At 37.8% G+C, this 14,509-nt stretch overlaps 1 protein-coding gene across 1 annotated transcript; it reads right to left on the reverse strand.

Annotated features, from left to right (window-relative positions):
* Nucleotides 1–2,879: 2,879 nt before the first annotated feature.
* LOC106334984 (MAP3K epsilon protein kinase 1) lies at nt 2,880–10,686 on the reverse strand. Its single transcript, XM_013773399.1, has 24 exons — nt 10,462–10,686; nt 10,213–10,347; nt 10,077–10,097; nt 9,630–9,703; nt 9,456–9,546; nt 9,302–9,385; nt 9,081–9,182; nt 8,790–8,921; nt 8,546–8,617; nt 8,356–8,459; nt 8,137–8,236; nt 7,615–7,989; nt 6,901–7,233; nt 6,778–6,822; nt 6,461–6,640; nt 6,280–6,363; nt 6,013–6,110; nt 5,849–5,932; nt 4,839–5,542; nt 4,376–4,755; nt 4,141–4,275; nt 3,643–4,052; nt 3,439–3,553; nt 2,880–3,355 (listed from the first exon to the last, which is right to left on the reverse strand). The coding sequence occupies exons 1-24, from the start codon at nt 10,519–10,521 to the stop codon at nt 3,179–3,181; spliced, it is 4,095 nt and encodes a 1,364-aa protein (XP_013628853.1). The 5' UTR covers nt 10,522–10,686; the 3' UTR covers nt 2,880–3,178.
* Nucleotides 10,687–14,509: the final 3,823 nt, after the last annotated feature.

The raw sequence follows: 14,509 nt of genomic DNA on the forward strand, positions 1-14,509 counted from the left end.
GAGAAAACTGACGAACTTGGACTTCACGCAACTGCTGAACATCTGTCGAGAACCTTGATAGTCGAAGGACGAATGACGATGATTTTACTCATCGTCATAGAAAGAGACATTTGAGTTAGTAATTACTGGACAGAATGGTGCTAAAAGAATTTCGAAATGTATAAATAAATATATAGTTTTTTTTTTTTTTTTTTAAAGTTGAAAACCGATGAAAACCGAATCCCCTGACCGCAATCCCGGGACGGAACCGGGATGGAACCTGGCTCTGATACCAAATTGTGACACCCGTCACCTCCTATATGGAGGACAGCGTGTCACCCCCGACGCGTCATCATACAACAATGTGATACCCGTCTCCCTGACACTAAGGACGACGGGCCATCAACAATATCCCGTAATATAAAAGCCCATAAACCCGACAACTCTCACCCATGCCCAAATAAAATCCGAAAGAAAAGTCCAATAGCACCGGTCCGATAATCACTCCTGCTCATCGGTCTCACCTAAAAGGGGGAAAGAATGAGGGGTGAGCGACAGGGGAATCGCTCAGTGAGGTATGGGATGCCACCCCGAAGTCCATGGACCCGGACATAGCACTCCGAATAAATATAATTTAATTCTAATGCATGTCAAACACAGTACCTAAAGTACTCAAGCAACAAACAATGGTCCTAGCGAGGTGCACACTCGCCGCCCACTAACAGGCCAAAACACTACCGAAAAGGTGCTCGGTTCATACACACACCGAAAAAGTGCTCGGTAACACACGCCCGTAGACGATTTATCGACACTTCCAGTCTACGGTTCAACCGGTCGACTAAAGTTGGCCGTGACCTCCATACAATCCGGCATACAGCAGTCCGACTCTGTATCCGTCTCCAAACAAAAACAATCCTAGCTAAGAATTTACATTAAGTGAAACAATCAATGTTGAATCCTCTAACCCCCTAGTTCCGGTTTATGCAAAGAACCTAAAACTAAACAAGCAATGACAGACTCGATTTCACACATTAGAAATAAATTATACTTATTCGAGGTCCTAAGCCGAATAAGAGGAGTTCGGGAATAGACCCTCACCTTAGCAACAATAAGAGGTGGTATCTATGAACTCCAGCTGCTCAAATGGACTCCAAATCTGAAATCAGATCGAAATTTCGAGTCAGAACTCCTTTCGAACGGTTTAAAACGGGTATTTACGGGAAAGTCAACTCGCTGGTCAAAGATTAATTATTTAATTAATTAATTAATTAATTAATTAATTAATTAATTAATTAATTAATTAATTAATTAATTAATTAATTAATTAATTAATTAATTAATTAATTAATTAATTAATTAATTAATTAATTAATTAATTAATTAATTAATTAATTAATTAATTAATTAATTAATTAATTAATTAATTAATTAATTAATTAATTAATTAATTAATTAAATAATTAATCTTTGACCAACGGGTTGACTTTTCCGTAAATACTCGTTTTAAACCGTTCGAAAGGCGTTCTGACTCGAAATTTCGATCTGATTTCAGATTTGGAGTCCATTTGAGCAGCTGGAGTTCATAGATACCACCTCTTATTGTTGCTAAGGTGAGGGTCTATTCCCGAACTTCTCGTACACGGCTTAGGACCTCGAATAAATATAGTTTATTTCTAATGTGTTCCGTCTGTGTGAAATCGAGTCTATCATTGCTTGTTTAGTTTTAGGTTCTTTGCGTAAACCGGAACTAGGGGGTTAGAGGATTCAATATTGATTGTTTCACTTAATGTAAATTCTTAGCTAGGATTGTTTTTGTTTGGAGACGGATACAGAGTCGGACTGCTGTATGCCGGATTGTATGGAGGTCACGGCCAACTTTAGTCGACCGGTTGAGCTGTAGACTGGAAGTGTCGATAAATCGTCTACGGGCGTGTGTTACCGAGCACTTTTTCGGTGTGTGTATGAACCGAGCACCTTTTCGGTAGTGTTTTGGCCTGTTAGTGGGCGGCGAGTGTGCACCTCGCTAGGACCATTGTTTGTTGCTTGAGTACTTTAGGTACTGTGTTTGACATGCATTAGAATTAAATTATATTTATTCGGAGTGCTATGTCCGGGTCCATGGACTTCGGGGTGGCATCCCATACCTCACTGAGCGATTCCCCTGTCGCTCACCCCTCACTCTTCCCCCTTTCAGGTGAGACAAACAAGTATGTGATATTTGGACGGACTTGGTGCTACTGGACTTTTCTTTCGGATTTTATTTGGGCATGGGTGAGAGTTGTCGGGTTTATGGGCTTTTATATTACGGGATATAGTTGGTGGCCCGTCGTCCTTAATGTCAGGGAGACGGGTGTCACATTGTTGTATGATGACGCGTCGGGGGTGACACGCTGTCCTCCATATAGGAGGTGACGGGTGTCACACATTCATTCAAATCATGAGCACCTTTTTCCTCTTTGTTTTAATCTTAATATATTGTTCTTGACTTTGCACATAGTTCTTCTTGGGAGCTTTTAGATTAATTCTAAAGCATAGTTTCGAGGATTTTATTTGTGCGTAAAATAAAGATCCTATCTGCTTGAGAAATCTCTCTGTTATTTGTTAACCATAGAGATGCGCTCCAATGTTGTAGGATCACATCTGCATAAAGCGAACTGTTCAACTAGTTTCTTGGTAAGAAATTTTTAACATGCGTGTCATTGAACAAACTAAACTCAATTGTAAAGCAAAGACGATATATTATTACCGAGAAGATAGCGCATAAGATGCGATGGGACTTGGAATTCTGATAATAATTAGTGAACTTCAAGCTATAACTTTAATTACTACAAGAAGCAACGAACATAAAAGCAAATGATCTGTTTCTAAAATTAAATAATATTATCGAAGGAGCCAGAATCTATCTGGAAAAATAAACTTTCAGTTAATACGGCACGAGTAGCAAAACATTGACCGGATCCGGTACATACCTAGCCAACACAGTATGTGTTAAAGGTACGGTAAACGCGAGTACAGCTTAATGAAAGTATCACAAAACCAAATCTGTTGATCAACGCTGAAGTACTACAAAACCCAAAGAGAGCTAATATAACAATTACAAATATTTCGGTAAATGAACAAGAAGATATACACACTTGGGGGTGAATCCTTCTTTGGAAAATGGGAGTAAATGTACAGTCCCAATGAAGTTTGTTTGGACTCACAAGACTGTGTTGATGTGAAGTGCTTTGAGCAGAGATGTTGCCATTTGCTTCACCAGAACTTGGCCTCCTGAACGTTGTCCATCACGTCGTTCTTCTATCAGATTCTGCAGTTTCTGAGGGAGGTCGTTCTCCACAATCAGCTGCTTTGGCTTTGGGTGGTGCTCGTACACAGCCTGTTTCACAGCATCAAAACCACACACACTCAATACACAACTTGCACAATAGTATTAAGACTAATAGTATGGTGATTCATTACCTTGATAAGTTTCAGGAGATTAAGTCTAGCTATTGCATCCTGATGGTCTAGCCTTGAAATAAGCAACGGAGTCAATCCATTTACAGCTAATGTCTTGTTGATCCGAGATGATTTCCTGTATTCAAGATTGACAAAGATTAGACTCAAGAAGTTGCAACATCACGTGTACTCCTAACTTAGCTAGATCAGAGGAGAGATGCATACGTTATAATCTTCAAGAATGGCTCCAGTATGTGCACAAAGTGTCTCTCAGGACAGCTCTGGAAGAAGTTAACTAACTTCTGAATTGCCTCGTTCCTGAGCAACGCCTGCTCCACCTTGTGGTTGTTGTCATTGTCTTGCGCCAAGCAAACAGCGATTGAATCCAAGGCTATCACGGACCAGTATTCATCATCTAGCAAACTCAGGTAAACGTCCAGACCACCGTGAGCTCTTAGCTGCTCTCTTGAGTTCCGAGATGCATGAGCCATATCACATAGAAGTGGCAGTGCATATTGTTTTAGAGGAGAATCCGACATGATGAAAAGCATCAGGTGTGGTATGATTCCGTTTTCAGCCGCTTGTTCTTGCCTCCTCTTGTTTATCTTGCAGAGGTTGAACAGCGCACTAAGCACCTATATGTTTTAACAAGAAGCTGTAACCAACAAATGAAAGCTATCTCCGTTGACAATAAGAGAGTAAATGCAAGTCCAAGGAGGTAACCTCATGATGGATCTGATAAACAAGACTCCCCTCCTTAAGCTCAAGGTTGGGGATCAAATGCTTAATTGCATCTGCACGCTGAAGATTCTCCAAGCAATTTGGATCAGTGGATAAATGATTGGTGCACTCTAGTATCTGGACAAACAAAAGGCAGTGTAAGCATGCAACGTGAAGATTCTGTAGGCAGAAATTTTATAAGAAAAGAAAAATGAAACTTCATAATGTTTTTAAGTACCTTTAACAGAATAGGAGGTTCTACACGGTTGAACATCTGGAAGAGACGAGTGAGTAAGCTTTGGCTGCACATGTATGACTTGACTGTTGTATCAGCTCGAGCAAACTCAAGAAGCAGATCAGCCACTTTCTCCAAGTACTCCCTTGCAACATCTGCACTCTGCGTAGACACCATATGAGCAAGAAAACCAGATGATGTGGCACTTCCAGGTCTAGCGTTTAGAACACCCGACCCTGACAGTACTCCTGATGCTGTTTGAGATGCAATCCCAGACGTAGAAGCGACTCCTTCACTAGCGACAACCTTCTTTGCCATTGTTTTGCTGGGATACTTAAGCTGAGTATCAAGATTCCCATTTTCCTTTCCGCGTCCAGAGACATCTGGAGAATAGGAACAAACAAAAAGTTATATATGCGCCTACAATATGAACAGTCTTGCTTAGTTAAAAAACTATGAATCTTACCTGCAAATTCAGCCATCAGAAAATCAAGGTCTCCGTTGTTTTTCTTTTCATTTGATCCATGCAGAAGAGGAAACCGACTTTCATGTCTATCTATGCCAGTAATGTGTTTAACATAATCCAATTGTCCAGAATAATGTCTTGAAGGAGGTTCTTTCTCCAACAAGCTAAGCAAAGGTCTAACTTGTTCTGGCTGAGCAACAGGAAAACCATTAGAGGCACCTTCCGCCAGCTTTTGAAGCTTATCTGTCGATGTCCTATTAGCAGAGAGAGATAACCGATGCTGTTCTGTGCCTAAACCATCTGCTGCAGCACTGCTTAATCTAGGCCTATCACCATCTGGTTGATGGACATCTGATCTTTGAGAGTTTGAAGTTGAAGCATGAGAAGGTTCTTCACCACCCACATGCTTAGTTTTCAACGCATCAGGGTGATCAATCACACCGAGTGAACCATCATGATGACTGAATATAGGATTGTTAGGGTCAAGTTGACCAGAGCGCAGTCGTGGAGCTAGACCATCCACACTCAATGGGCCCCCTGATATAGAAGCCAGCCGGGTTGCCTCATTCAAGCTATAGAGTGTGTTGGTTAGCCTAAGGAGAATGCCATTCTTTGCAGCTATGCGGCAGAAGTCATTTCTTGGGGTGGATTTTTTGAGTTTGAATACCTGCCACATCCCATCAATAGCTAAGTGAACCATCTCCCTGGAAAGAAAAGCTCAAATCAGTAGAATTTAGTAGCACATAAAAGGCTAAAAGGATTAAAAGCAAGTATAAGAAAAAGAGCTACATTATGCAATGTATCGGCCTTTTTAAAAGAAGAAGCTCACACCACAAAAATTAGACAGAAGACAGATACAAAGACAAAATCAGATGCTACTCGGACATGTAATAAACCTAAAGCATACCCAAGTAAGGAAACATTCCAAGTCCATAGATCTCGCATTAATATATGCATTTAATACGATGAAAGTAGTCAAGCATCATAAGAAGATAGTAGACAGTACTCACCTGTATTTGGCATAATCTGGTTCAAGAAATCCCACCAGAATTGGTATTCCACGGCAAGCTATGAACATTTGCAACGTCAATGAGCTGTAAAGAAAGTACCAAATCAACTCTATGACCTTATAGAAAAACAAAAGAGCAAAGATATATTTGATGACTATTATTACCTAGATTGACACAGCTGCTGCAAGAAGTAAGCAGCTTCCTTGCGAATTTCTCGAGAACGATCCCTCTCTGGACCAGCAAAGCTCATTACCAAAGGAATCTGCCATATCACTTAGAACAATCAATTTTCATGGGATTTTGTTTCCGCCACAACAAATAAAAAATCAGAGTTGGCTATTTGCGAACACTATGAAAACTTAAGTGATGTAATAAATAAACTGGTCAACTCTACCCAAATTCACCAAGTTAGCAAGTAAGGTTAAACTTACGAGACCAACAAGAGAAGCATTTTCCTGGAAGTCGGTGTTATCTTTGATAATTTCGTTTATCAGCTGCAGCACAGAACATGTTACCTGAAAACACCATAAAAGATTCATAAACATAAGCTAGTCAGTAATCACATTGAACTGAGGACTACTAATGATGAAGGAGAACAAAAAATAAACATACTCGAGGTTTAGGAATATTGAGTAGATCCATTAGAGGGAGGAAACCATGCTGTGTCACAAACACTGCCTTCTGCTCAGGTCTCTGACGAAACATGACAACAAGTTTCTGACAAGAAGATACTATTGCATCTTCTGATTCATCTGGCCTTAAGGAGCTCACTAATCTGGTGAACTCTACTGCCTAAAAAAGCTTAAACCAATAAATACTAGGATTTGAATTCACTAATAAATTAAAACAACTAAAACGTAGTTAAGAAGCAATGGCTTTTCTCGAACACTTAATTTTGAAAAATATCATACTCAGAGAATGAAGTGTACCTGCAGAGGAAAAAGATTCTCTGCGGGAACTTTTTCATCAAATACCTGCGAAACAAGATAGAAAATATGTTAGCAGTATTACTACTTGAACGATCAAACCTGCATTCTTGAGAGAGAAAATACCAAGCCATCAATGTCAATAACATCATCTTTCAAAACACCCATCATTAAGCGGAAAAGGTCACCACCATCATTAGATTGTCCTGTTTCGCGGTCCATTTGCTTCTGAGCAATTGTAGCCCTCAGTTTTGTTGCGAGATCATTCTTTCCACCATCTGCGACAGGAGAATCACCCTGGATGACATTTGATGTAGGCGCTGATGTTGAGGCTTCATTATGTTTTCCCTCGGGAACTTTATCCAGTGGTTGAAACAAATCATGCAAAGAAGCATCACCAGGAGGATCACTAAATCTAGTCAGTTCATTCCCACCAACACTAGATGGAGTCTTCGCAGCCTTTGAGATAGAAATAACAAGCAAAACATATTTAGTCAGATTGCAAGTCTTCAACTCTGTACAAGGCAGCTATCAACAACCTAAACATATTTCTTCACATAGAGCGTTTAGACTGAGCACACCATTCACCATAATAATCTTGTAAAGACAAAATCTAAGTCCTAACAACAAACAAAACCTCTCTCATTATAGAAGCCTCTATGCATAAGAATGTAGAGTTCGCCAAAAAAGGTATAAAACACAGTACAAGCCCAGCAAACTGTTTTCTTTTTTATCAGTAAAGAGCGATGAACTTATCAATCAACACAAAACACAGTATAATCCCTCGTGATTGACCATATTAAAGGACTAGGAAAATAATGAGGTAACAACACAACTAACCTTTCGAAGCCTATGATCTTCACCTTTCTGGTCAAAACTATGCGATGGCTTGTTCACCTGGATGGAAGAATCTTTTCCAACCTGCTTTTCTAAACTATTTTTTCCAGCTTTAGAAGATTCCGTTTCAAGATTTTCAGATATATCATCATGTTCAGATTTCCCGGGAAACTCTGATTCATCTTCAGAGCTCCCCTTCACATCCGAAGAGCTTTGAAGAGAAGGTTTCTCATGCATAGACAACGTAGGAACTTGATCTGAACTAAAATCAGCTTCTGAATTCTCCGCTCCTTCTTCACCAGGATCACTGGCTGATGATGGATCTTTCTCAGACCTAAAACTCGCCACCCCCACCAGAGGTAATTTGCTTTTCGAGTCCTGGACAAAAAAAAAAAAAAGCACCAGATCAGTAACCTTAACAAAGTTCATCTCTAGCTGTAATGCGTTCTCCTGTTCATCTCTAGAATTCTTTAATTGAATCTTCCGGAGAATGACTGATGGTAAGTTAGAGTTGAGAAAGCTTACAGATTTTGACATCCCAGCTTTTTCTTCTGAAAGGCTTTCAGTTACATCTTGACTACCTTCATCATCTTTCTCTGAACTTGTAGCAGCTTCCTTCATATATCTGCAAAGGATGCAGTGCCAAAGAAAATCATTTCCAGCGGAAGCAACTAACACTAGCGTTCCCCAAGATGACAAAGATGATATGTTTTGAAATATTCTCTTAAAAAGAAAAGTTCTAACTTTATGGTTCCACTATGCCGAAGTGAAGACTGCAATGCTCGTTTAGAGAACCGTATCCAAGGGTGAGAGAGCAATGTCTTTGCATCAGGCCTCTGCCTGGAATCCTGTAATATGCAAGATACAATTCAGATGTACATACTAGATATTAAGTAAATCAGAAATGATTAAACATTGGTCCATTAAACTATACCTTCTTGAAGCACTGTCGTAGGAAGTCTGTGATATCTGGTGAAAGACTATCCGGAATAGGAGGGTTATCATCCTAACATTGAACCAGAAAAAGGAAAATAGTTTGTCACTTGTTGGCTAACAGCTTTTGCATTTTTTTTAAGGAAAAAAGTTATTAACAGCAAGAAATCATAAGAAAAAGGGAACCAGGAAGAGACCTAAATTTTATTCATTAACTAACACAAACTCATTAAATGTTGCCAAACCTGAACAATACGAAAGAGAGCTGGCATCGGTTGCAGATCATAGTAAGGAGGCACACATGTAAGAAGTTCGATAACAGTGCATCCCACACTCCAAATGTCTGAAGCAGCACAGACTCCAGACATTTCAATAACCTGAAACACAAATTGAGCATCCACACATAATCAGGTAAAAATTTTGCAAATTAAGAAAACAATATGCATCCGCCAAAAACAACAACAAAGCAGACTTCCAAAAATTTACTACAAATGGAAGTTAACCTATACAGAATATGGTGATGAAGAATAGTGTACCTCAGGAGCCATCCAGTAAGGAGTTCCAACCACTGAGTGAGTGTTCACATCAGCCTCGTTTAGTTTAGTGGCAACTCCAAAGTCAGCAAGCTTCACAAGACCCTGAAGAATGAAAGAGTTAAAGTATATATCTAAGGAAGAATAGCCTAGAAGGATCTTATGCATCCGAGAATACAACTGATCTAATAACTAACACAATCCGTAAGGTACAAAAAGCATACCTCTTTTGTCGTCAGGATATTTGCACCCTTGATGTCACGGTGTATGACACCCTGCTCATGCAGATATACCAAACCTTCCAGGACCTGTATTCACTAGTGAGTACACAAGGCATAAAGAAACTCAAAACTCCAGTAGAAAAAGATATATACAGACCTGAGCAATGTAAACAGCAACCAACGATTCGGGGAAAGGTCCAAACTTATTTGGTTTAATAATGTTTGCAAGAGAGCCATTCTCAACGTACCTGCAACACACATTTTTAAACCTTGAGTTTCCAGACCATAGTTCAGCGAGAACCAACATAAACACACATAAGAAGCTACTTACTCCAGAATAATGTGAAGGTGAGTCTTTGTCTTTGAAGACCCAAGGTACTTGACAATGTTCTTATGGTTCAAGTTCTGCAATGAAACATCATCTTAGAATAAGACTACATCTTTAGTAGCATAACCATTAATGAAGGAAAAAAGCCATATTCAGAAGGTGGTTAATCTGATGTAAATTCACAGATATTTAACATCAAGATCCCAACTTTATACAAGCCTAGTCGAAGTTAAAACTAAAGAATTTGAAATGGAAGATTGATTGTGGATACTATCTTAGAGCACGACCGCAGCAACGGCATTAATGAAGGAAAAAAAAAAGCCAAATTCAGAAGGTGGTTAATTTTGATGTAAGTTCACAGATACTTAACAAGATCCCAACTTTTTAACAAGTTAGCTTTACTACATGCCTATTCAATGTTAAAATTATAATACAGAAGAAAGAAGCTACCTTCAACAAATCAATCTCTTGCTGGTGAATACAGAATCACCCACATGTAACACCAAAAGGATCCAAGTCAGTTAGTAAGGATACACTAAGACAAAATAAATAAGGAAGACAGATAGATAGGTGACAGTAACAAAACCATGATAGTGTTGAGATCCTCTTGAACAATATTCTCCAAAGAGACTTGTTTAATAGCCACAAAGTCTCCATTCTCCAAGTCCAATCCTTTATACACTCTTCCATAAGCTCCTTTCCCAATTTCATCTCCCAGCATCTAACCAACCAAAAAGTTTCAACCTTTTCATCAAAAAGGTTTCATCTTTGAACCAATTTCGAACCCAAAAGCTGAGCTATCATCAAACTTCAAGACCCAGAATCGAAAGCTTACGTATTTGTTGTCGAGAGTCTTTGATTTGTGGAACTGAGATGACGTCATTTGCCGAGCCATCCTCCCCACGACTGATCCTCAAAAGAGACCCGATCCAATGAGATGAGAATTAGGGTTTCGGCTTTTGAGGGAATTGAAGGAATCGAAAGACGAGATTTTGATTGAAAGAGAGAGATGTTCAGATGCCAGCTCTTAAATATTTGCGATTTAATAAAATAAATAAAAGCAAAAATGGGCAGAAGAAGAACATAAAAAAAGGAAAGAGATACACACACTGTTGACTATTGACTAACCTTAACAACAGTATCTTATTTCTTATTAGGTCCATAATGTTTTCATGCTTGACGAATTGACCCCACTATTTCACTATTTGTTTACAATATCTTTAATCACTGAATACTCTCTATTTAAAAAAATATATATATTTTTTTTAACATTTTCACAAAAAAGATATTAATTTTTGATTACCATTATATTAATTTTTTTAATTAATTATTTTCCATAATTTTTAGCCCACAAAATTTTTAATGTTTTTTGAGGTTTACATTTTTTTTTGAGGTTTACAATTTACTATTAGTTAATACATTTTTTTTTTGAAAACATGGATCTTTTTATAATGGATGAATTATTTTTTATCATTTTTAAAAATCGGTCCAAATATGTAATCTTTCTTTCATTTGTTTCTGTCATTGTTAATAAATTACTTTAAAAATCCACGACCGCGTGTTTGTCCACGTTCTACAAAACGCGGTGAGGGCTGAAGTTGTTACAGTTGTAGTAGCAGTGTGAGAGCTAACAGTGGAAAGAAGGGAAGATGGTAGATGGAGAGGATCAGCGCGTTTGCGTTCCCTCCTAATAGGACTCGCATGTCCTAACACAGTTGGAGGAAAGTCTCCTCCGGTTGCGTTTAAGCTGAGATAAAAGGAAAAAGATTTCAAAGCGTTCAGAAAAAGATATGCGTCTTCAAAACGTTTAGAAGACAAAGCTCAAATCGTTAGTTACCTGGCTTCCCGTATATGCACATGTTCTATAGCTTGCAAAATGCAAGCGCAATCGAGTTACACAAGGAACCGACGTGATAAACTTGATTAGTGAGTATGAGAAAACTTACTAGGATCTCGAATAGTAGTGTGATAAAAGTACCATCAAAGTCGCAAGTCCCACCTACTTACACTCTTCATCTTCTGGTAGTAATCATTGTAAGCAAAATAAGCATATGACTCTTAATATCATTCGGTAGATAACAAGTCCTCCCCGGTTGAATAGCATTACAGTTAGCTCGGCCTTGCTTCAAACCATCCTCTAACTTATCATCATCACCATCCACTCGCCATGCAGAACAACAAAGAACCATTCAAAGCTGCAGACTCAGAGCCACCGCTACTTAATCCTTAAACCGATGTCCCGTTAGGAGCATGCCACCCCGGTTAACAAATAAAAAGAATAACAATGGCAGCTACTAGAATTAAAGCAATATATGTTAAATAAAACTCATTAATCTAATATTAGGAATGTTAGTTAACTTACCTTTTTATTGATTAGTGCTGTTAAACCTTTATATTCAACAATAGATTGTTTACTTTCATTTTTGTTTATTGAGAAGCAATTTGTCTCTAATATCTAAAGATGCAGAATATTTTAGTTGTTCGTTCAATCAATAGAAATCATTTTGGATCGTCATTTTACCTTGTAATTAATGATAATGAAATCATCAATATATGTATCCTATAGCCACACTAATTATGTGTATGTTCAAGACCATATTTTTGAATATTGCTAGTGACAATTTGCTTATATATTAATCAATCAAGGTAAACCGGTTTTCTATTATACTTGTTTATGTGACCAATTGGTGAACTTCTTTCACACTCTGTTTCAAAAAGGTTTACTTGTTTTATTTACTATATGCTTAATAGTTTAATGGTCTACGGTTTCTTTATATCTAAGAATTGGACACTATGAAGAACGACACTTGAAGGTTGTGGTGACACTTGAGGAAGAGGGCATAAACACCAATCCTATATAAAAAGAATTATAACGTAAGCTATTTCGCCAATTTCAGCTTAGATCACAGTGACAATAAAGATGGTGAAGAACTTAGAAGAAGGTAATGTCTGATAAATATAAACATATTGCTTCGTCGTTAAGCTAAGCTCTCTATGTGACACTGTGTAATTTGGCGGGAAAATCAATATTTTCTTCGATTTTGATGTTACGATCTCCCTTTTCGGTTTCGATTATGATGTTGCTTTGTTTCGATGCTGCTTCTATGTTGGTTGCTTGCTTCGTCGTTCTCTCTCTGTGTTAAGCTGACGCTCTGTTTTTGTTAATTTTTTATGTTGACGGATGGTAATTTAGGGTATGACTGGTTTTCCCGCTACCACCCGCAAACGCAGCTTTTGCGGTTGGTAGCGGTTGTTGGCGTTTTGCAACAATCGCTCAAACCGCTCCAAACCGTTCCAAATCGCTCTAAACCTCATAAATTCAAAAGCTGGTTCCAGCTAGCGTTTGCGGTTGCGGGCGGTTGCGGGAGGATAAATTTTTTTTTTTTTTTCTAAAACAATTTAAATACAAAAATAAAAATATTCAATAAAAAATTTAAATTAGAATTATAAAAATACTAAAATATATCTATTATATTTTAATTAATATTATAAAACTTTAAAATGAAAATATTTTCTATAATTTTTAAAAAGTTTAAACTATAACTTTCTAAATATAAATTTTATATTTATTATAATATTATTATTTTTGATATTTTATAATGATATAAAATGTAAATATTGTTAATTTATTATTTAACCGCTGTTGCGTTTGGTAGTTAACCAGTCATAAGTATCCCGCAAACGCACCAATTTCTAACCGCAGAACCAGTCGTATAAATCTCTTAAAACCGCTAGAAACCACAACCACCCGCATCCGCAAACTCCCGCAGCCGCAAGCGCAACCGCTGCGGTTGAACCAGTCAGGCCCTTAGTGAGAAAATCGATTTTTAACTTATTTGGATGTTACGATCTGGTTACGATTGGAATGTTACTTCTTCTACGATCCTCTTGTCTGGAATACACATAGTAAATGTAAGTATAGAAGAACAATTTAATAAATTTAAGTTCAAAAAACCAATGGTGTGGTTTAATGCATGCATTAATTGTTTTATGCAATGAATTTGTCTAACATGTTATATTATTTGGGTATCAAAAAGTTTTACCTTCCATTTGCTTACTGACACAAACGAAATTATCAAAGATAATCGTAGATAGTTTTTCACATCGCTTAAGTTTTCATAATGTTCTTAAATAGCCAAATCTGTTTTTTTGTAGCAAAAAAATCCCATGAAAGTTGATTTATATGGAAATTTATAAATTTTTATAATTTATAAATAGAAGTTTGGTTTACACGATAAGTCTATATAAGAAGAACTAGCTTTTTCTTCATTGATCAAACTCCAAACGGACTTGTTCATCCACTAAACTTATCAAAGGAACAAAGATGGCGATGCTTACTAAAGGTAAGCTCTCTCTCTCTTGAATCGATGATCAGGGTTTCGTTTCTAATGGTTTGAAGCTGTTTCGAGGTTGCTTTATGTTGCTTCGATTTTGATGTTGCGCCAACTACAATGTTTGTTGCTTCGTCGTTCTAAATGAAGCTCTCTGTTAGTTATGTGCTTGTTTCAATGCAATTATGTTATTCGATTCTGATGTTGCGCCGACTACTATGTTGTTCCCATTCGTGTTGATGTTACCACTGTTTTGATTCTGATGTTGCATTCCACATCTTTTTTTTTTTGTGAACTGGTGCTCTGTGTATGTTCTCTATACAGGTATGATGGCTTTTTGTAAAGACTAAGACGGAAGCATATATTGGTGTCATTGAGCAGCTTGGGAACGGTCTCCATCATGGAGATACCAATGTATGATACTTCTTTTCCTAAAAGATGTGGAGATAGTCAATGTGGAGGAGGATGAATCATATACGTCAAAGATTCATGTAACACCTCATGTGTATGTGATGCAAATCTCCCCCCCCCCCCCCCCCCCCCCCCCCCCCC

Source organism: Brassica oleracea, chromosome C3 (genome assembly GCF_000695525.1).
Source record: "Brassica oleracea var. oleracea cultivar TO1000 chromosome C3, BOL, whole genome shotgun sequence".
Classification (NCBI taxonomy): Eukaryota; Viridiplantae; Streptophyta; class Magnoliopsida; order Brassicales; family Brassicaceae; genus Brassica; species Brassica oleracea.

Excerpts from the sequence above, each read along its gene's own strand:
- LOC106334984 (XM_013773399.1), bottom strand. The coding sequence starts at position 10,521 with ATGGCTCGGCAAATGACGTCATCTCAGTTCCACAAATCAAAGACTCTC. Across the intron at positions 9,547-9,629 it reads CACCTTCACATTATTCTGGA|GTACGTTGAGAATGGCTCTC; the intron begins GTAAGTAGCTTC and ends TGTGTGTTGCAG. Across the intron at positions 7,990-8,136 it reads AAGCTGGGATGTCAAAATCT|GACTCGAAAAGCAAATTACC; the intron begins GTAAGCTTTCTC and ends TTTTTTGTCCAG.